Source organism: Pholcus phalangioides, unplaced genomic scaffold (assembly GCF_987345545.1).
Source record: "Pholcus phalangioides strain wild (caught in Gottingen) unplaced genomic scaffold, Ppha-v1.0 ptg000042l_1, whole genome shotgun sequence".
Lineage (NCBI taxonomy): Eukaryota > Metazoa > Arthropoda > Arachnida > Araneae > Pholcidae > Pholcus > Pholcus phalangioides.
In genome coordinates this window covers 332452-355946 of record NW_028301628.1, presented here as the reverse complement: position 1 = coordinate 355946, position 23495 = coordinate 332452, and the positions used below count along the sequence as shown (strand labels likewise).

General features: G+C 41.3%; 1 protein-coding gene across 1 annotated transcript in view; it reads left to right on the top strand.

The window, feature by feature from the left end:
* The window catches only part of LOC149063836 (uncharacterized), a 33607-nt gene extending 10112 nt beyond the window's left edge, over positions 1–23495 (top strand). Inside the window, exons 2-5 of the mRNA XM_089255015.1 lie at positions 15580–15930; positions 16454–16768; positions 17938–18147; positions 21847–23495. Of these exons, the coding sequence (XP_089111141.1) occupies positions 15580–15930; positions 16454–16768; positions 17938–18147; positions 21847–21932 (962 nt within the window). The 3' untranslated portion in view covers positions 21933–23495. The remainder of the gene's footprint in view (positions 1–15579; positions 15931–16453; positions 16769–17937; positions 18148–21846) is intronic.

Here is a 23495-nt window from a genome sequence, read left to right as displayed (position 1 = left end):
ATCAACACACACATACGCCTTCCTTCACGTATTGACACTCTGCCAGTGTCTATATTAAAAACCTGACTCGCGACGTTATAAACATATTGGAAGTTGTTTTTTTTTTGTCTGACATAATCCTAGGCTGTAGAACAGGGAGGGGGGGGGGAATGCTTCACAGCCTTTCATAAATTGAGGGCCAAATTAGGACTTCTGATGAAGCCCGCGGGCCACCACACCAAGTCATAATGTACTGCGACGATGTTTATAATTCTTGGAAGAATCATGGGCCCACAAAAATTGAGAATTTTTATTTGCTCTGAAAGCATTTCTTTCAAGTAATTCGGAAAATACTTTTTGCTGTTTTTTTTACTTAATTCAAGAATTACTTCTTCCAGTGATTCTGAAATTATTCTTTCAGTGATTTCAGTGATTCTAAAATGATTCTTTCATCGATTCTGGAACGATTTCTTTCAGTGATTGAAACGATTTCTTTCACTGATTCCAAAATTATTCCTCTTTCATGGATTCTGAATTTAATTCTTTCACTGATTCTTAAATTATTCCTTTCATCGATTTCGAAATTATTCTTTTTGTGATTTCAGTGATTCTGAAATGCTTCTTTCAGTGATTTCAGTGATTCTGAAATGCTTCTTTCAGTGATTTCAGTGATTCTGAAATGCTTCTTTCAGTGATTTCAGTGATTCTGAAATGCTTCTTTCAGTGATTTCAGTGATTCTGAAATGCTTCTTTCAGTGATTTCAGTGATTCTAAAATGCTTCTTTCAGTGATTTCAGTGATTCTGAAATGCTTCTTTCAGTGATTCTGGAATGATTCTTTCAGTGATTCTGAAATGATTTCCGTCAGTGATTTTGAAATTATTTCAGTCACTGATTCTGAAATGCTTCTTTCAATGATTCTGAAATGATTCTTTCAGTGATTCTGAAATGATTCTTTCAGTGATTCTGAAATGATTCTCTCAGTGATTTTGAAATGATTTCCGTCACTGATTCTGAAAATTATTCCTCTCATCGATTCTGAAATTATTCATTTTGTGATTTCAGTGATTCTGAAATTAAAATCTGTCAGTGATTCTGAAATTAAAATCTGTCAGTGATTCTGAAATTAAAATCTGTCAGTGATTCTGAAATGAAAATCTGTCAGTGATTCTGAAATTAAAATCTGTCAGTGATTCTGAAACTATTCCTTTCATCGATTCTGAAATGATTCATTTTCAGTGATTTCGAAATGATTTCTTTCACTACTTCTGAAATTATTCCTTTCACGGATCCTGGAACGGTTTTTTTTAAGTGATTTTGAAACGAATTTCACTGATTCTGAAATTATTGCTTTCATGGATTCTGAAAAATGATTTCTGTCTCCGTTGCTTGATTTCGAAATTATTTCTTCCTGTCACTGATTTCGAAATTAAAGAGGGGGGGGGATGCGTTCTTCTTCGATTCGACTTTTTTTTTCTAATACAATCGTCGAGCTCCGAGGTCCACATGTGGCTCGCGGGCCATACGTTGAAGAGCCCCCTGCTGCAGAAGTACATCCATAAAGGGAGTGGTTATATGAGAAATTCCATCTAATCGGAAATTTTCTGGATCTTGGCGATAATCCAGATCCATGGATCGACATCCCCCTCTTCCTGCAGTTGTTGCCTGGTGCGGATTAAATTGTTCTTTGATTAGAAATAACGATACACACAATTCCCGTTCGGAAATTGGACCAAAATGGGGGAAAAAAAGGGCTGCTGCTGGATCCTTTGCCAATTACAGGATAGTTTTTGAACTTTCTACTAGAGATAAATGTTGTTACATCAAAGCAATTACTCTGTGTAAGTGTCTGTACACGGACCTTAGAAGAGTATGGCATGAGGCTAATGGTCCGGTATGAGCGCGTACATGTACAGCAAGGAATCATTAGGCTTCGCCCCCTCCCCCATTTATATAATTTTGATAGGGAGAGGGAGACACACACCACTGTGTTAATGACTGAAGCAGAAGGAAGTTCAGACAAAATGCCATAAATGCCTTTTTTGCGTATTTCGACATTTGCTCGGTTTTTATTTTCGAATTTCAGAGTCTCCTTTCCGCATAATGATGTTGTAGTAGTAGTAGTAGTAATCCGTTCTTCTGGTAATATTTTCAGAGATGCAGCTCTGATCCTTCTAAGTTTCAAATATTTTGAGAGGATACCAGAAAGGGCCAGGCATGGATCCGGGACGATGTGACGAGGGGGGGGGGGGGAGTGAATTGTGTAAGTTCGTTTGACCGACCCGTATTTTACGGGACAGACTTTTTTTTTCCATATTATTTTGCTCTTTTACCGTGCTTATTTTAAGCATTTTTATCATGTCTATTTCAAGCATTTTTATCGCGCCTATTTCATGCATTTTACAACGCCTATTTCAACGCCTATTTTTATCATGTCTAAGTCAAGCATTTTTACCGCGCATTCTTCAGGCATTTTTATACTGAGCCTATTTCAGGCACTTTAACCACGGATATTTCAATCATTTTTACCACGGATATTTCAATCATTTTTACCACGGATATTTCGATCATTTTTGCAGTGTCTATTCTAAGCTTTTTTACCGTGCCTACCACACATTTCAAGCATTTTTTACTCCCATTTCAAGCATTTTTACTGCGCCTATTTCAGGCATTTTTTACCGTGCTTGTTTTAAGCGTTTTGTCTTTACACCCGAACTTTCATTCTCGAATCACAAGAACGTATCGGATTTGATGTATTAAAATGACTGGTTGGAGGGGTGCCGTCCCCGCCATCGAGGACGGCAGACCATTAGCCCCGGTGGCCTGAGAATGACACATAAGCGGTATGCATTGCATTTAGATTTTTTTTTAATTGATTAGTTTGGGTGGGGGTGGAGGGTCCTACCCGGCGAATCACGTAGTTCCTTTGGAGTAGACGACGTGCTGGTGGGTGGAATATTGTTCTTTAACGATCTACAGGCAGCGCTCGAATTACCATCAGACAAAAGATAGGCGCCGTTAGGAAAGTGAAATAAGAGTGTGCGTATTGGACGACGGGCCGGCCCCTGTGACGTCAACGTCGATATGGCAACGATGTTTGTCCGTGTAATAAAACATATTTTATTTTTCTTCCAGATGTTATTCTTGTATATCTTGTCGTAATGAACGATGTGCGAGGGCGGGACGTCTTTCCGACGTGGAAAATGTGGATCGTGTAGGAAATTTTTCTTGGGTATTCGTATTGGAGTAGCCAAAAGACGTTGTGCCGAATCGGTCAGGGGGTGCCTTGAGATATTCCGGGGATTGAATTACGTTGAACCTAGTCATATAAGGCAAGCTAAGGCATTTCATGGTGCCGTCAAAGCACCTGGGAATTGCGCTGGGGGTGCCACAAACCGTGTCCGGAAAATTCACAGACAACAATTCGACAAGATTGAATGAATGATCGAGTGAAGAAGTGAACGAGTGAGCGAATGAATAATAGAATCGCTCTCCCTCTCCCACTCACTCACAAGGTCACTCACTTTCTCACAGTGCCGCTTACTACGTCGCTCGACCACTCCCTGGGTAGGTCGGTTGGTTGCTTGATCACTCACTCACTTTGTAATTCACTCACAAGGTAACTGATTTTATCATCAACTCAGTAGGTTGCTCACTCAATCACTTGGTCGCTCACGCTGTCACTCACTCACTCACTCACTAACTAGGTCACTCATTCTATCACTGACTAACCAGGTCGGTCATTCTATCAGTAACTCACCAGGTCGAAAGCGAATTTTCCGGATTCCCGTCGAGAGCATCCCCTTCCTTTTGAAGGTACACAGCTGTCAAAAAATGCATGCATTTCAAACAAAAGTAAACCGACTTATCAGACTATTTGACTAAATGGGAGCTGTGGACAGCCAGGTTACGCCTCTGCCTTGCCAAATTGTTCCAGTGGGAGAAATATGTACCACGTTTTTCCAAGGCATTCTGTGGGCCCAGCGTAGGACAGAGTTTTTTTGTCATTACCGTACGTACTGTTCCCCCCACCCCGTTTGACGATGACCATGGTGACGGAATCCCCACAGCCATGCTTGTATTGCACATGAGACCATCCCCGCCCTCCCCCTAATTGGGCATCCGGGCGCCAGGAAGGAAATCTCATTCTCTGTGACCATAGATCCTCCTAATTTTTCTTTTTTTTTAATGTAATGATGTCCAGACACGTGATTGAAGTGGTCACGCGATCTCTTAGGGGGTGAATCGGAAAACTGGAGAACAGTTGGATTTTGGAATCGTGCAGCAGAATTCCATTGTAGTATGTATTGTCATTAAAAAGCGGTATATCGGGTTCCCCAGAATACATTAAACACAATCACAAACGGTTGTATTCTTAGAAAGATAGTGTGTGTGTGTGTGTGTGTGTGTGTGTGTGTGTGTGTGTGTGTGTGTGTGTGTGTGTGTGTGTGTGTGTGTGTGTGACCCAGGGGTCATTTACGATGACTCACGATGACACGGGGGATCGATATAATTTGCTTTTTAAGCTCAGAAATTCAAATGCCGTGCAACTACTTCGCGATGATAATTCAATGGTCATTTCCCACGGTAAGTAATGGTTATTCTGGGAGTGTCGAATATAAGTGAAGGGCCAGGAAGCCAGTTGCTAATACTCTTCCTTTGGTGAGTAAATTACGGCATACTACGTGTAATCATCACTTTTCAAGCACTAGAATATCAATTGGGGGGGGGGGGTTGATGAGAATTTTAATAGTGTGGGTATCCCGACGAGTCACAATCTGCACTATCTTACCATATCGAAATCCCGACAAGCTAGAATCCACGCAGGCCAAAAAACCCCAACGCGACAGAAATTCTACGCCGATTAAATTAAAGATACCAACAGCATGAAATCCCCAAGCCGAAATTGCAATTATTCAACAATACCGAAATCCCGACAAACCACAATCCGGGCAGCCAAAAATCCCGACAAATCCCCCTGAAAATATCGGAATCCCAACTGTCCAACAGTATACTGATAAATGATAAATACCCTACCATAACCAGGCAGCCAAAAAAATCCCCAGAAATCAAAATCTCGCCAAGGCCGAAATTCCACCTGTCCGACAGTAATGGAATCTCAACAAGCCAGAATCCAGGGAGAAAAAAAAAATCCTGTCTCTATTAAAATTCCGACATACTGAAATCCTGACGGTCCAAAAACCTCAGCAGTCTGAATAAAATACCGAAACATCAACAAACCAAAATCCAGGCAGCCGAAAATCCCGACAAGCCGAAACTCCCACGGTCTGACAATACAGAAATTTCAACAGTCCGACAATATCGAAATCCCCACAAGTCAAAATCCCAATAGCCACACAGTACCGATCAACATCCAACAACTAAACATCCTGGTATATTACCGGAAATCCGGAAAACTAAATTTCCCCAATTTAGTTCATTTTTTTCACTGTTCCCTCAAAGTATAGCGGCTGCCAGGATATCGGTATTTCCTCATTTTCGGCTATCGGGATTTTCGAAGCGTTGTGATTATCGGTATTGTCAGAATTTGGGCGTGTTGAGATTTCCCAGTACCGTAGCGTTTGGGTTTTTTGGGCTGTTGTAATTTCGGTATTGTTAGATTCTGGGCTTTTCGATACTTTCGTGTTATCAGTATATCGATATTATCAATATATGAGCTGTCGGGATATCGGTATGGTCGAGATTTTATGCTGTCTGGCTAGAATTATTGGTAATGTCAGATTTTTTTTTTCGGGCTGGAATACTGCTGGGATTTTTTGCTGTCGGCTGGAATATTGGTATCGACGGCAGTTTTTTGCTGTCTGGGTTTTTTTCTGCTGTCTAGAACATCAGTACTGTCAGGCTAGAACATCGGTACCGTTGGGATAGAATATTGGGTACTGTGCTAGGCTAGAACATCGATACCGTCGGGATTTTTTACTTGTCGCGCTAGAATATTGGTACCGTCGGGATTTTTTTACTTGTCGGGATAGAATATTGGTACCGTCGGAAGTTTTTTCTGTCGGGATAGAATATTAGGTACTGTGTTAGGCTAGAATATTTGTATCGTCGGATTTTCTTGCTTGTTGGGCTAAAATATTGTTACCGTCGGAACTTTTCTTCCCGTCTGAGTAGAATATTAATACTGTTGGGATTTTCTTGCCTGTCAGGCTAGAATAATGGTACCGTCGGGTGTTTTTTGCTGTCTGGGTAGTCAACAGTACTGTCGGGATTTTTTTTATAGGCTGTCGGGCTGGAACATCGGTACCGTCGGGATATTGGATACTCTTATATCCCTCTCTTGGGACAGAGTGGGAGCCTTGTTCTGGTTTGGTGGTGGATATTGGATACTGTGTTAGGCTAGAATGTTGATACCGTCGGGATTTTTTGCTTGTCGGGATAGAATATTAGTACCGTCGAAAATTTTTGATGTCAGGATAGAATATTAGGTACTTTGTTAGGCTAGAATATTTGTACCATCAGATGTTTTTGCTTGTTGGGCTAGAATATTGGTGCCGTCGGGACTTTTCTTACTGTCTGGGTAGAATATTAGTACTGCTGGGATTTTTTTAGGCTGACGGGCTAGAATATTAGTACTGTTGGGATTTTTTTTAGGCTGTCGGGCTAGAATATTGATACTGTCGGGCTAGAATATTGGTCTGTCGAGAGTTTTTGCGGTCGGCTAGAATATCGATACCGTCGGAAGATTTTTTTGCTGTCAGAATACTGGTGCTATCGGGATGTTTGGAATTTCGACTTGGGGTTGCCACTTCCTGAATCATGTCTGAATCCATGATATAAACTCAGATTCAGAAAAATAACATCCACGATGCCACCGGCTTACAGACTCTGTGGTTACCACGGCAACCGATTTTTTCCAACAAAAACTCTCGTTTAAATCTAATTTTTTTCCAACAAAATATATCGATGTCTCTCTCTCTCTCTCTCTCCAGCAGGGAAAAAAACCCCGATTTATCTTGTACAGACTCTGGGTGCCGATATATCCTGATGTATATTTACCGCTTTTTCCCCTTCCGGACTTTTTTTTTTGGTTATCTTCAAATGACTCACTCCCGGAATATGTGATAAGCGGTAAGAGAAAGAGAAATCATACTGATGTATAGATTCAGGGAGGCACCATGCATATACTACAGTGTATGGTATCCATGGAAGGGGATCGACGACGACTCAACCATTGCTTTGAAATCCCTCCTGCGTAGTCCTCGACCATGTGCAGGCCTGGTGCGTTCCAGCGGGGTCGAGAATATTTGATGAGAGAGAGAGAGAGAGCACGCGCAAAGATTAACTTTGAGCCTAATTGAGCTCGAACTTCCACCCACCATTCCTTCAGAAGCTAAACCCGTCATTATAATTTAGGGGCCGCCGAAACGAACCTTCACGGCTCTCTTGGAGTGGATCGTTATTTTTTTTTTCCCTTGTGCTGGCCGAATTGGGGAGGGCGGGTAGAGTCGGAATGCAGTAAAAAATTATTCACCGTATTCTAATTTCGTGAGTGTGTGTGTGCCGAATCTTCTTCTGGAGGAGTTGAGCTGAGATTAAGGGGCTGAGTATCTAGTCTTGCATGGTACAGTACATCCATTTTACGTGTGTATTTGAAAACTCCCGCAACAGCTGCAACGGATAGTCTTGTTTTAAGTGCGGGTGTGTAGTCATTTGTAGGGATTTAGATGTCTTGTAATTCTCTTGTGGGAGAGGAGGAAATGTACAGGGTGCCCCACAAATTCGTTAATGGTTTAAAACTTCGTAAAAATTGGTGGTACATTTGAATGCGGTTTGCGAGAAAGTTATTCTCAGGAAAGGGGGATTTTATTATTATTATTTTTTTTTTTGATGCAGGAAAAAATAACGGCTCAAACTTTTGTCGATGGGGGCGCTGCACGAAAGCTGGAAGTACGCAGATCAGAGTCCTATAAAATGCAGGTTCCACGATTAATGGCTCATTTCTGAATTTGCAAGTTACTGGTGCTTGCATAAGGTTTTCAATGTGATGTTGACATTGGTGGATAAAGCACTATCGGTGAAGTTGTTTTACCTATGCCACGAATCACTGGCTGAAGATTTGCGAATGTTTCGGACACAGAAGGTATTGAAGAAGGTTCCGGTTCATAACGCCGTGATATGCTTTCATGTAGCGCCCTCTATCGACAAAAATTTGAGATTTTTTCTGTACCAAAGAAACATTCCCCTTTTGTGAGAATAACTTTTTAACATAAGGTTTTTTTTTTTTCATTGTGATGTTGACATTGAGGGATAAAGAGCATTGGCGTACGCAAAGGTAGGGAACCCCCTACCAGGGGGTTCCTGTAGGGTTCCCCATTGAGCCAAGATTATGGTGTAATTTTACAGGAAAAAACGTAAACGAAAAAATCTGGAATTCCCCCCTCGAGAAAATTCTGTGTACGCCTATGCTTGTGAGAATAACTTTTCGCAAGCCGCATTCAAATATACTAATGCCTTCAATTTTTATGAATTTTTATGCTATCTACGAATTCATGGGGACCTCCCCACCCCGTAGACCGAGCATGTTGGGTCTCAATTCGAGCAGTGTTTGGCGTGCGGGGTCATTCAGGTATTACGTCAGCATCGGGGGGGGGGGGTGGTTCGGATTTGCTGACTTTTGATGACGGGGGTTTGAAGGTTGCTTACGTCATCAACCACCCCTTTTTGAACATTTGAAATATTCTAAGCTGCTGACGAAATTTTGCTGGCGGGGGAAGGGGGGGGGGTCAGTGTTTTGCTGACTTTTGCTGACAAGGGGGGAAGGGGGTGAAAAATGACGAAGGGGTCATTCAAGCAATAGCTTGAATGACCCCTGAATTTTTAATCCGCCAATTACAAAAAATAATATTATCCTCCGAATTGCGATAGTTTTCCTTGGATGGACTGGAAGACTCCTTCTGGCGAAAAACTCATGGCTTGTAATTTGCCAATGGTCAGTAAGTAACGGTTAGTTTTTGATTACAGCTATGAATTGCCTTTTTTTTTAAAATCTGTACAGTATAACCACATGAGTGGGCGAACTCCTCATATAGAGGAGGAGGGGGACGAATGTCTTCCTCCTCCTATGAAAATCCTAAATAACACAATCTTTTCCGTAAAAGGGGGAGGGGGCCTCGATCACCCTTCCCTATATTCTCCCTACGAATTGGTATTGGTACTGCAGAAATTCGGCTTGTTACGATTTTCGCTTTCGGAACTATGTCTGTATCCAGGATGATAAAAAAAAACTAGCGTATAGGCTGGATTTTATAACCCCGTTCGAACCAGGATCCAGTGCAATGCTCTCACACATTTCATTTCATACCGTGCACCGCCCAGGCTCTATCGACCATTGTCGATTTTAGTCATTGCCCCGGATGAGGGGGAGCTGGTTGGCCTCCTCCGTGGCCAGGCCAGTTACTGGACCACGTCTTCTCTCGTTGGCTTACACGACTCAACAGCAGCGTGGGCATTATCTTGAATATTATTCTGTGAATGGGTCAGTGTCCTCTATTTTGTAAGGACGGAGGGGGCGTAGTGGCCTTGATACTTTCGGCACAAAGGGTCCATGGAACACAAGGGGTTAAGAACCTCTGGTATATAGAAAAAAAGGTATATTCTCTCTATATAACTTTTATTTATCAAAACCCAGTGCGATACGATAAAGTCTAAAAATAGGAACAAAAAAAAAAGAAAAAAAAAGAAATATTTATGATCCTTGAAATCGATACCATCCCTGATATAAACGGTGTGGTGTGTAGGGATAATCTCAATAGATCCTCACGAGGTGGCTTTTCTTTTTCGTGACGAAGTGGAGAAGAAAATGGGAAATGTGAAATACCTTTTTGGCTTTTCTCCAAGAACTAGATTAGAGAAGATCCCATGAATCGTCGGTATACGGAGGAGGGGGGGGGGGGGGAGGGGATAAGCGAGTTACAGGATCATACATTGATATGTTGGTGTTAGCGAAAACCTCAAACTCAAAAACAAAACTGGTCTGAAATTTCAACCGTGAATCTGACGAGCAGCCGTATTTGATATATACAGGGAGTAACTAAACTACTACTACTTAACCGTATATGCACATCGTGCACATTCCTTTGTGATATTTCTGACGAATTGGCACATACCGGAATGTGTGTGTTCTGAGTGTATGTGCGACCCCCCCCCCTAATGCATTTATGTTGCTTCTCGGGGGGGGGGGGGGGCCCGGGGCAGACTTTTCCTTATGGCTTCTCTTGAAAGCAGGGGCGTATCCAGAAATTTAGTTCGGGGGGGGACCACTTTCATTTCGGGGGGGGGGACCAAAATGATAGAACAATAGATTTGGCCATCTTTTTCCGGTCATTTTCTCACATTTCTAGGGGGGACCAGACCCCCCCCCCCTCCCCAAGTCTTCCCTCTCGCTACGCCCTTGCTTGAAAGGGTTATTATTATGCTAAACAGATGTAAACTTTTGTGGTTCCTAAAGTTCCGCTCGGGGCAAAGGAGCAGTGCTTCGGTTTCCCCAGCCTAGTTACTGCCCTGAACTCAATTCTATCGCCACGAGCAATTTACTACCTAGTGAGTTGTGCTGGAAGTGTAAGTACCTAACAGTCTGAGTGCGTATCTAGCACTGTGTCTGATTTTTCAGTGCCGCCATCTATATATCAGAAGTGAAGTGTTGCTCTCTATGGCGAGACTTTTCAACGGGGAGATCGGCTCGCATGCCAGCTCTCTGCGAAGAGACTTTTTTAGATGGGAGACCGGGGAGGGGGGGGGGCGCATTCGTGCCTTGAAGCTGGAAAACAGCAGAAAATCTACTCCAGCTGACCGATCTCCCCTGTGCCGTCAACGGGGTTCGAACCTGGATTCTAATGATGAGAGTCCAGCATCATGCCCGCACGACCGCACAGCGGCATGTAACTAAAATGATGATTTTTTTTTCCTTTACCCCCTCGCTACGGTTTGACGAGTGAATAAAAAGGAAACCACACATACGTAGAGAAATGGTGGCTGTTAGAGGGAGACAGAAATGGGACTGAAAAAAAATGTTTTTCTCATCTTTTCCCCCTTTCATTTCCCATGTGTTAACAATAATACCACTTTTTTGGAGATTAGCGTAAACTGCACATTGTCAACACCATCTGTAGCAGAAGGACTCCGCGCGTAGCTCGTGACGTCACGTAACGTGTACATGTGAGAGCGAAAGGGAACAGGTAGGGTGAGGGGTAAAAAGAAAAATCTACTTCGTACGTACTCTCTCATCAACTTATCTATTATACTGTTTTCCGTTATAATTCCCCCTTTCTTCTACTTTTTTTCCTTCTTCTTTTCCTTTTCTAACGTGCGGTTAGGTTAGGAGAAGGTTATACTTATTACTTATCGCCGGTTCGTCAAATATAGATCATCCAAATTTCTTGCCGATAATCAAATTTCTTGTAAGCGGAGGAGGTCTAATATAAACAGCGATCGCCATTCGATTCGAATGATCGCCAAATCGTAACAGACACTCATCAAAGCTTGGCGAGATATATGAAAAAAAATCCTTCATTTTGCTTTTAATCTTATAATGTTAAGCTTTTTATTTATTTCAACGATAACTTTAAGTCAATGTTTTCTTTTGTCACACAATTACTTTGGGGGTTCATTCAAGTATTACGTCAGCATCAAGGGGGGTTTGAAGGTTGCTTACGTGATCAACTATTTGTTTTTTGACAGGGGGGGGGGGGGTGAGTCAGTATTCTGCTGACAAAGGGGGGGGGGTTAAAATGGCTAAAAATCTGCTTACGTAATACTTGAATGGCCCCTTTTATGTTTACTTTGAAATTTTATTTGTTTTTGTCGTTAACTTCTTTTAAGCTCAGTATATTGTCGAGAGAGTTGTTTGCTTTTATCGCTGTGAAACTGTGATCGCTGGGTCGAACCCACCTCGCCGTATGCCTGTAAAGGCGGGACGACCGAACTTAATGATATATAAGAATCGCTAAAGTCTGTGTAGTACTGAATCCTGCAAAGGGTTACTAACTTCATCATATCGACGGTCTCTGTTGATGTTTCTCTCTCTCTCTCAAACACATCAAGAGATTCCATCAAAAAAATTCATACGAAGTGATGATGTTCGAGTCCACACACATTAACATCCCTTTTTTCCGATTTCTCAGGTGCATAGTTATTTTTAGAAGAAATAATCCCGATTTACAAGAAGAAGAAAAGGGAAAGGGGGGGGGGAAGAAAATTGGATTTGAAACAGAAAAAAATCGATTGATTAAATTTGTGTTGAGTAAATACAGGATGTAAATGGGGTTAAATGGGGGCTTGACTGAAAGCCTCTCCACGTTATGATCGAATTAAAGAGTATTCGCGTGGGCAAATGCTCTTTTTTTGTTTCCAGAGTGGTTTGATGTCCTTCATGTTTTGATCCCTTCTTCCCCCCCCTTTTTTTCCCCTCTAAAATTTTCTTTTTAAAAGGGAAAATTTTGATAGTTTTCCTCACAAAAGGGATTTTTCATATTTTATGGTGTAAAAAAAGAGGAGGGGGTAAAACTTTTAATATTTTCCCCGAAAACATAATTCTTTATTGATAATTTTTCCTCGATGGGAATTTTTCATTTTTTCCTATAAACGGGAATTTTTTTTAATATTGTTCCCTTTAACGTATTTTATAGTGTTTCAGTGCATATTTTTTTCCAAAAAAACGGGAAATATTTTCACAAAAAATTTAATATTTTTTCCTTAAATAGTTTTTTTTTTTCACTATATTTTTCAAAACAAAATAATTATTTTTTAAAATTACTTTTCAATTGAAATTTATTTGTATTTTTTCCCTAAAAAGATAAGGGAATTTTTTATTATTTTCCTAGAATTTTCATTCTTTTTCTCAAATTTTTAATATTTTTCCTAAAAGTGGATATTAAAATTTTTTTAAAAGCTGTGAATTATTTAATTTTTCCCCAAAAATTTCATATTTTAAAAATTCCCTCCCCCCTCTAAAAAAATTTTTCAATTTTTTTTTTCTGAAAGGAATTTTTGAAAATTTTTTAGATAATTTTTTTCTCCTCAGAAAATTCTAATCTTTTTTCCCCGAAAAGGAAATTTTGAATATTTTTCTTATCTAAAAGAGTTTTCTTTTGTCATTTTATCCGTAAAATACAATTTTTCAACTATTTTTCCCTTATTCCCAATACTTTTCCTCTGAAAGACAATTCACTCGATATTTTACCAACAATTTTTTTCTGTAAAAAGGAACGTTCAAATAATTTTTCTTGTTTTTTAAATATTTTTCCTCAGAGAAGATTTTTTTTTTAATAAAAGGAAATTTGTTAAGTACACACAGTGTCCCGTAAATTGTAAATGAGAAGAACCCCCAACTCCAAATTAGCATTCAATATAAACATTAATGATGCAAATATGGTCGGTCTTGACTTGTTGCAGTTTCTCAAGTTTCCTACCGAAAGCTGCATGACTTTGACCTACACAGTCTCGTAGCGTGAAAAATATTTCCTTGATGAAGGGTTTAACGCCATCTAGTTTCCAAGAATGACACTAGATGTGCGTTTAATTTTCTTTTTTTTCAAACATACCAGATAGCAACAGCTGTTCCATAATTGGTTTCACTTTTCTGGTGATTTTTTTTTCAGTCTGTCGATAGATGGCACTAAGAATCCAAATGCTTAGATGTTGAACTCAAGAACTGAGTGAAAAGAAATTTGTGCAGCCCATAGGCAGCGATGGAATTGAAAGTCTGCGGGAGGGGCCCGGTCATTATTGCTGAGGGGTACAATGATGATGATGATGTCAATTCATATATACACATTCACATTAGATCAGTCGACTGCACCCTCGTGTCCCAACCCGTATTTCCGCCCATGGTGCAGCCCTCCCCCTCCATAATTTAGTGACCTCGAACTTAAACGGTATATACATTTTTATGATCTATAGACGATAGATGGCGCGAATTGTTCGATGGATATCAGAAATATCAAAATCTGTTGATACCGGCTTCGGTATTGCGCAGAGGCATGCGATTGGTGAAGAACTGGTGGAGGGTTGGACAGAAGCTTCCAGAAGTTCACGCCCATGCAGATAGTGGCGCCACAAACCTGGTACTATGAAATAGAAATTTTTCATGTCATAAATAGAAATTTGTGGAATGTTCTTTTTCTCGAAGCGGTTGGTCGGACAAACACAGATTTATTTACAGAACAGCAATTTACACGTATTTACAAGCTAATCAGAGAGAGCTACCAACTTTCTCACAAAAGTTCAATCACAAGTGACTTTTTATCCAGTCTCTCTCTGTTCTAGCCTGGCATCTATTTATAGGTCTGAGGTCGAAGCTTCAAGAAAAAAAACATTCCACAAATTTCTATTTCATAGTACCAGGTTTGTGGCGCCACTGTCTGGATGGGCGTCACCTTCTAGGAAGCCTCTGTCCAACCCTCCACCAGTTCTTCACCAATTTTATGCCTCTGCGCAATACCGAAACCGGAATCAACAGATTTTGATATTTCTGAGAGCCATCGACCAAATCGCGCCATCTATCGTCTACAGATCGTAACAATATATATATATTCAAGGGTGACCAACAAAACATCTTTGAACTCTGTTATGGGGGGGGGGAGGGAGGGGGAGATACTTTCTTTGTTCAGAAAGATTTTCAAGAGCGTTTTAAAGACCCTCACACACTTGAGCTACAGACCACATGTGAAAATTATTTGGAATCTTTCTTAATTGAAAATCTTTTAAATATGGCGGTTTTGACTCCATATAAAAGATTTCAAATTTTCCTGTAAATTTTTATGCCCTCTAGTAGTAATGCCTTTCTATTATTTATGTTTTTTGGCATGGGCGGACAATGCCTCTCCCCCCAAAAAGAAAGATGTATTGCGGAATGGTCTAATCTAATACACACCGATTGTTCCACAAAGTCGTAAATAGTTTAGAAATTCATAAAAAATTTAACGAATCGGGGAAATTTGAATGCGGCTGGCGAAAGAAGTTCATCTCACGTGTGAAGGGTTGTGGGTTTCCTTTTTTCCAGAAAAGAATAGTTCAAATTTTTATCGATAGAGGGCGCAGCACGAAAACAAATCACTGGCAATATGCAAATCAGAGTCCGTTAATGCCTCATTTCTGAATTTTCCTGTAACTGGAGTAACTTACATAAGGTTTTTTTTATTGTGATGTGCTATTCGTGGAGTTGTTTTACGTCAGCCGCGAATCACGGGCTGGAGATTCGTGCTGAAGCTTTACGAATGTTTAGTACACAGACGATATAGGAGAAATGTTCCGGTCCAAAATTCAGTGGGGTTTTTTTTTCGTGTAGCGCCCTCTGTAGACAAAACTTCGAACTAAATTTTTTTCTGTACCTACTAAAAAAAATTCTGTTCCGTGAGAATAAATTTTTTTCAAACTCTCTGGGCATTCAAATTTCTTTCTCACATTCAAAAATTTTCCAATTCCTTCAATTTTTTTAACTTTTTACGAATTTATGGGACACCCTTTACATTGTCACCCACAAAAATTTCAAATATAATTTTTTCTAGAATTTTCACAATGGATATGTTTGATTTTGAAAATAGTTACTCTAAATCTCCGTTATTTATAATTCCTGTTGCAGGTGTTCTTGCAGTTGCAGTTTCCGAAGTGCGGCTCCTGTCCGATAGCAACAGGGTCGAGTACGTTCTACACGGCGAAGGAGCCACACTGACCTGCCACTACATCCTAGAGCCGTCCGAGAAGGTCACAGAGGTCGAATGGGAGAAGGACGGCGAGTTAGTATACCTATGGTCACTGGGCAGCAAACCGAAACCCTACTCGCTCCTGAAGGGGCACGTCGACCTAAGCGTCAACTCTCCCAGCACGCTGCCCATCACGAAGGTCACAATGGAGATGACCGGTTCGTTCAGCTGCAAGGTCAGGACGAACGGCAAGACTGCCCAGAATGAAGTCTATGTCATGGTTATCGTGGGTAAGAGCACTTAACATCGCAACGTTCATTTTTTCGCAATACTTATTTTGGAATTGTCCGGATAAGAGCTCTGACCATCCTACAAATCCTTATTTAGGCATTGTCTGGATAAGAGCTCTGCTGATCATCCCTGACAATCCTTATTTTGGAATTGTCCGGATAAGAGCTCTGACCTTTTGGAAATGTCCGGATAAGAGCTCGGACCTTTTGGAAATGTCCGGATAAGAGCTCTGACCTTTTGGAAATGTCCGGATAAGAGCTCGGACCTTTTGGAAATGTCCGGATAAGAGCTCTGACCTTTTGGAAATGTCCGGATAAGAGCTCGGACAATCCCCAATAAATCCTTTAGGAACTGTTTGGATAAGAGCTCTGACCATCCAAGACAATCCTTAATAAGAGCTCTGACCGTCCCAGACAATCCTTATTTTGGAATTGTCCGGATAGGAGCTCGGACCATCCCAAAAAAATCCTTTAGGAATCGCTCACATTGAAAGAGTCTTATTGGTTCCTATTTCATTTTCAGAGGCTTGTTCCGAAGATGCCTGGAGGACGTACACGGACATGATAACGTGCACAGAGACGATCAACATGCATTGCGTCGGTATATATCCGAAGCCGTCTCCGGCCTGCGGTGTCTACAGCGAGTTGAGCGGCAAGTACCTGAGCAGCGTTCCGTTCGACAGCGTCAACGTCCTCTGGAACAGGACGTACGAGGTCAGCTTCAACCGCAGGTTCCAGATCGCCGACTGGATCAACCACACGGACATTAGCTTCAGGTGCTACATGGTCGTGCTCAACACTCCCTGGAGGAGCGGTATCAGGCACAAAATGTTCGGAGGCGAGTCCATTTCTCTATCTCTTTTGGACCAATTTTCTTGACCATGAATTCTTCAAAGTTTCCACCCTATTAAATGTAATTTCCCCTATTCTATAACCCACTTACCCCAGCCCCTGCAAATGCATCTGTCTTCAAGGCAATGTTTTGGTCACACATGCTAGAACACCTGCTTGATCATCTTTTGGTCACACTTCTGGTTGTTCACTGACCTGGTTTCTGGGTCTCCAGGTCACTTACACACTCCCTGGGACACTCCTACGCTTACACACTCCCTAGGTCTCTCCCATGCTCACGCACACTCTTGTCACTCTTTTTTGTCACTCATTGATCTGGTCGTACTATAACAAAGGCACACTTCTGATTAGTAACATGCTTGCACACACTGTTTCCGGCCAATCCATGCTTGCAGACATTCTAGGCCACTCTTTTCCCTCATTCGTATGCTTGCAAACTTTCTTGGTCACTGTTTTGGTCGCTCACATTCATTCATACGATTTCGGTCGCTCATCGACCTGGTGTCTCGCTCTCTATACGTCAATCTTTAGATCACCTGCTGCACACACTCTTCTCATCACCCTCATGCCTGTACACTTTCTTGATCACTTTTTCAGTCGCTCACTGACCTAGTCCCTCGCTTTCCAGACATAGTTGGATTTATGGTTTTACCACCTGTGACCTGTAAAAATCTTGCTGCGATTCTACTAATTTTCTTGACCATTCATTCCACAAATTTACCACCCCTCCGAACTTGGCACCCTGGGGCCCAAGGCCTGGGCTATAGCCCCCTCATCCCCCCACCAAGGCTTGCCTTCTCGAGTCCCCAGAGCAGGTTATTTCTTGGTTCCCCGTTTAGAGGGAAAAATTATGTGAAATAAATCTACACACACACACATAATTTGTGAAGACCCCATCCGGCTCGGTACCCCGGGACAGTGCCCCGGTTGCCTCAGTCTAAGTTACAGACGGACCCCCTAAGCACTAAAATTCGAAATTATCTCGTATAATATTTTGTATGACGTGGGTGACGTGTCAAGAGTGATTTCGAGGTCTCTCACGTCAGACCACTCCTCAAAACTAATCGTAAATAGAGAATAATGCTGTCAAGTCTTCTTCAAAAGTGACCGTAATGTAATGACGTTCGTGTACATTTTATTTTCTATTGCAAACAGACCCCGGATGCACGAAACCAATCCCCGCAATCTCGAACGGGCACTTCAACGTGACTCAAGACATGAGCTGCTGGGGACACCCGAGCGAAGGCTCCTTCGTCGAATACTACTGCAACGACGGCTACGACCTCATCGGACCGTCCGTTTTGACCTGCATCGACGGCCTGTGGAGGTCCCAGGATATATCCGACGAAGACTTTCCCAGATGCAGTGAGTATTTGCCATTATTTATCACCACAATGCAGTGAATTGTCGCCTGGCAATCCAGTGATTAGGGAGCTGGTTTCTGCCTGTGCACGTCTGGGTTCGAATCCCGGTACGAGCACGGATATCTACTGACAAAAATTCCCTGGACGGATCATTCCGATCTCTTGGGAATACGCGAGGAGATCGCGTTATATTTAAAAAGTATATCTTATGGGTATTTTGTTGCCTCCCATCTCATTGAACGGAACCGACTTCACATAATGCCAAACACATATCCGAGGGTCAAGGGAAGAGTTCGCCCCCCCCCCCCCACCAAGAGCCGAGCAAAATGGGAGAAACTTGTCTGTCCTGTAAAATACGGGATGATCCGATGTACCTGCAGAATAAGTCGCTTCTCCGACACATCGACCTGAATCTGCCTGCCTCCGTTCCATTCGCATCTGAAGATGTCTGCCTTCGATCCATTTGAATATCATTTCCCCCATCCCCTCCAAGGACGGGTTATAACAGGGCTCGTGTAGATATTTACCATTTTTTGTTTTCTCACGCTATAAATGCTATACAGGGGCCCGTGAACAGTCTGATTTGAGAGCCCACCAAAGATCCCAAACTAGGGGCCGCAGCCAGATCTGGGGGACATGGCAGTTATTTGCAATGTGATGAAAAAAGCTGAGACAAGGAAGGGAGCAGTAGCTGAAAGAAGCTCTTAGCCCTATGGCTACCCTATGACGCAGGGATTATAAATGATATATTAATGAAACCAGACATAGCCCTAGCGTCATTTTTCATTTCGTCTCTTTCAGATACTGCGGTTATTTGCTAAGAAACATTATTTTAATGGTTTTCATCGGTTTCACACACACACACACGTTATGTGTGAGATCTGCTGCAAAAATTTACAATAGTAAAAAAAACTTTGGCATGTCAGGAACGGATTAATTAATTTCACATTAAACCATCTAGAAAAAAATTGCTTCAGTTTACGAACAATTCGGTTTACGAACAGACGTCAAGAATAAATTAAGTTCGTAAACCGAGGGTTGGCTGTACATGCGGACCTCTGGAGCGAAGTCGGCTCTTTACTCGGGAAAGAAAAGTCGAGGCCTCGAGAGAAAGGAGATCTCCCTCAACACAACAGTGATCTTAAAATACGACCCCCCGATTCTAAAAACAGAGCTGAACAAAATTTTAGGGAGGATTAAATTCCCCCTCGGTTTTTCCCGCACGTGACGGAGAGAGAACAAATTGAAACGAAAATGCTGCTGCGGGAAGACCATGATTATTGAATTACTTTATAAGGATGATTGAAGACTGCGGTACGTTGTAGGGCGGTTTTTTCAGCGATGACAATGAACTAGGATGATGAGATCCAAGATCGTATCGAGGCTGTCAATCCATTAATTCAGTGGAATTTATATTACCGATCTGCGTCAGACTTTCACACTTCGATCTTCTCAGAAGTGATAAATGTTGCATCTCGTTCACTTCGTCACGCGATACGAACTTCAAAGTACATTTTGCTGCCTGTAATTTTTTTTTGCATGGACGTCATAATCAGCATCACTTTGAGGGACAGACACGTAAGTTACAGCCTTTCCGTCGGGCGTGTTAGGCATTTAAATCGACGATCCCCATAGAAATCAATGCTGAAATTGCTGATTTTAGTGCATAAATGCGGAAATTTTTCTCCCACCACGTCAATAATTTTAAAAATTGAACTGAAATCTTGATTCTCGAAATGTTGACTTCCTTAGAGAAACGAAACCTAGAGAATTAAATATATAAAATGGTTAGGCTCTGGACCTACTTTTGCATCAATTCATAACGTTTATAAGATGTTTTTTTCTTCAAAATTAATAATGACGCATAAATTGCATTGAAGAAATTCCACAGAATTGATTGGAGCATTTTTTGGAACAAAAACAGGCAGATATTGATGACTTCAAAAACAATTTTCGGAATATCGTTCATGAGCCGCCGAGGAAGTCGCCATGTTTGTTACCTTGGATACCGTTCGCGTGTCTCTTATGGGAAATGTCACGTGATCCAAAGAGCCTCGTTGCTGCCCAGAGCATTCTTCGCAAGATGAATGTTGGCTATTGACTGTTGCCTACAGCGTAGGTTCCGTGGTATCAAAAGCTGTAAGACTGCTGCTCCAATTGAAATAATTTCTATATTAGAGAAGTATTCGTGTTTTTTTCCTTGGACAAATATTCATGTTTGCTTGGGTTTCGTTGTACAGCTACCGAACCATCAAGGGTTCAACAAAATCTAAGAAGTTGGAAACCTCTGGCGTACAGTATTGTTGCTTAGAGCATTCTTCGTAAGCCATTGTTGCTTAGAGCATTCTTCGTAAGCCATTGTTGCTTAGAGCATTCTTTGTAAGCCATTGTTGCTTAGAGCATTCTTTGTAAGCCATTGTTGCTTAGAGCATTCTTTGTAAGCCATTGTTGCTTAGAGCATTCTTTGTAAGCCATTGTTGCTTAGAGCATTTTTTGTGAACCATTATTGCTTAGAGCATTCTTGGTGAAGAATTATTGCTCAGAGCATGGTTAGAGGCATTGTTGCTTAGAGAATTGTTAGCAAGACATTTTTATTCAGAGCATTCTTGGTAAGGCATTGTTGATTAGAGAATTATTGTGAGGCGTTGTTGCTTATAGAATTCTCTCTTGTGAGGCGTCGTTGCTTATAGAATTCTCTCTTGTGAGGCGTCGTTGCTTATAGAATTCTCTCTTGTGAGGCGTTGTTGCTTAGAGCATTCTTGATAAGGCATTGTTGCTTAGAGCATTCTTGATAAGGCATTGTTGCTTAGAGCATTCTTGATAAGGCATTGTTGCTTAGAGCATTCTTGATAAGGCATTGTTGCTTAGAGCATTCTTGATAAGGCATTGTTGCTTAGAGCATTCTTGATAAGGCATTGTTGCTTAGAGCTTTCTTGATAAGGCATTGTTGCTTAGAGCTTTCTTGATAAGGCATTGTTGCTTATAGAATCTTGGTGAGGAGGTTTAAAGCATTGTTGCTTATAGAATCTTGGTGAGGAGGTTTAAAGCATTGTTGCTTATAGAATCTTGGTGAGGAGGTTTAAAGCATTGTTGCTCAGATCATTCTTCATAATGCATTGTTGCTTAAATCATTCTTCATAATGCATTGTTGACTTCAGCATTCTTTATAAGATATTTTTGCCCAGAGTAAAGTCGCCCCCCCCCCTTCTGCATCCGTTGTTTAGACATTGTTTTCGGGAACATTCTTAAGAGATTGCTGCCTAGTGCTTTTTCATCAGGAATTGTTGATTAAAACTTTCTTCAAGAGACATTGTTTTGCGAAGCATTCTTCAAGAAATATTCTTGCCTAAAGCATACTTCTTTTCTTCACAACACATTCTTGCCTGCCTAATATAATATGGATTCATTGGTGTATCTCGGGAGTTTGCAAGGCCCTAGGCTCGCGCTTAACACTCACATAATTCCAACAATACGTACGGCTGAAATTAATAACGATTCCGGATAAGCATGGTTATGAGCGTTGTTGCAACAACTTCGACTGGCGAGTACTTTGGCGAATTCTTTTCTTGGCGTTCTTTTTTTACCGGTACAGATGGCGACGTACCAGTTGGCGAATGTTTGATATGAATTAAACTTTACGTAGTTCTTAGATATGTGCCATACCCCACATTAATTTTGTTTCTTTTTGTCGTCCAATTAGGTGACAACAGTGCAACCCTCGGCATCTTTTGCTTATGGTGGCTCATGCCTCTGACGATACTGTGGTCTGGCAAAGGAAGGACTTAAAATTCAACCAATCAGGCGAAAGTACGTTTAAAACGAAGATTGCAAAACGAATCCTCGGAATGGACAGTCAATACGGAAAAAGATATGTGTTATGCGTTGAAAAATATTTAAAGTTCAAATGGATAAGATTGTAGCGGGACAAAGAATGGATACCACACGTGTGTGTTGTACAGTGATGAAGAACGTATAAAAGGTACAAAATCGCAAGACTGTTACCTTTGTTGTGACATGCAATGAAATTTTATAACATTGTTGTGACACTGTGAGATGTTCACGTGTGAGATAGAAAAGTGTAACAAGCTCAACGAGAACAAAAACGGCGCCAAAATTCTACTTATATAGCGATAAATCTAAACGTAACGCCCCCTCCCTCCCTCCAGCATCAATCTCCATTGTTAACCTTCCGACTGCCTTCGATCCATCACGGTAAAAACTTTGAGTCAGTTTGAAAAATCTCATAAAAGCGTGTGCGATTACGCAATCTTGGCGGCAATTTGTATCGCCAAAGGCTCCTCTAGTCAAACGGTAAGTATCGGAACTTGAGCGTTGCGAAGGTTAGTAAATTCGATTGGGTTAGGGGCTGCAGTTGAGAGACGGCGAAAGAAAAAAGTCGCCAATCGGCATATGTTAGTGGGAGGTGTTAATGAAGGACGAAATGAACTGCGAGAGGAATTTCGATAATGTAGTTATCTAATAATCACACCGATCAATACTCGATTCGTCGCGGGGGCCCCGAGTTTACAGTTAATTGCTTCTGGTGCAATATTCCATTATGAGACAACTACAACTTGCTTCTGAAGAGCAACATCCTGTTATGTCCGGGATAATTTCCAGACAACATAGGGCAACCATGTTAGCCTAATACTCTCGAGCGCCATATTTGCGAATTATTATTATTTATGGAAAGTCTCTCGGGCCAGAAGAAACTGCTGAAATGAAATTTGGTGAGTCTGTATCATTTTGGGGAGCGTCTGCAGCGCTAACGGCTACAAAGACGATGATGGCGCTAAATTAAACAAAAGTAATTATTTGTTGAGTAGAGAAATTAAATGAAAAATCTGCGTGTCCCGGTGAATCTCGCCAAGAGAGAGAGAGAGAGCCGTTTTGGTATTTCCTTCCCTCATTCTTATAAGCATAACTTTGACTGACGCAACCGCGTTTGGCTCAATCAGTCGAAGTTTTGGCATCTTTCTTTGTCATCGCCAAGTGTATTATAGCATTGTGTTTAAGAGGTGACTAGGTCGAATGATAAACTGATTCAAAGAACAAAAAATATTCGTATCAAGCAACAAAATCCCAACTGGTGCGATGACACCGTGTTTTAACTGGTTTTCGATGAAAGGATATCTATATATCCTTTTAGGTAAGTTTGGCGTGGTTTCATTTTTCAGAACCGTCTCACAGCTTCATCTACGTTTTCATTTTCTCTTCCCATTATTGCTTCATTGTATGAAGATTATCATGCATTTATTTAATGTGTATACGGTATTGCATGCTTTTGTGTGACAGATGCAGGGGAAGTAAAATAAAAAGATTGTGTTCAAATAAAAAGTTCAGAATGAA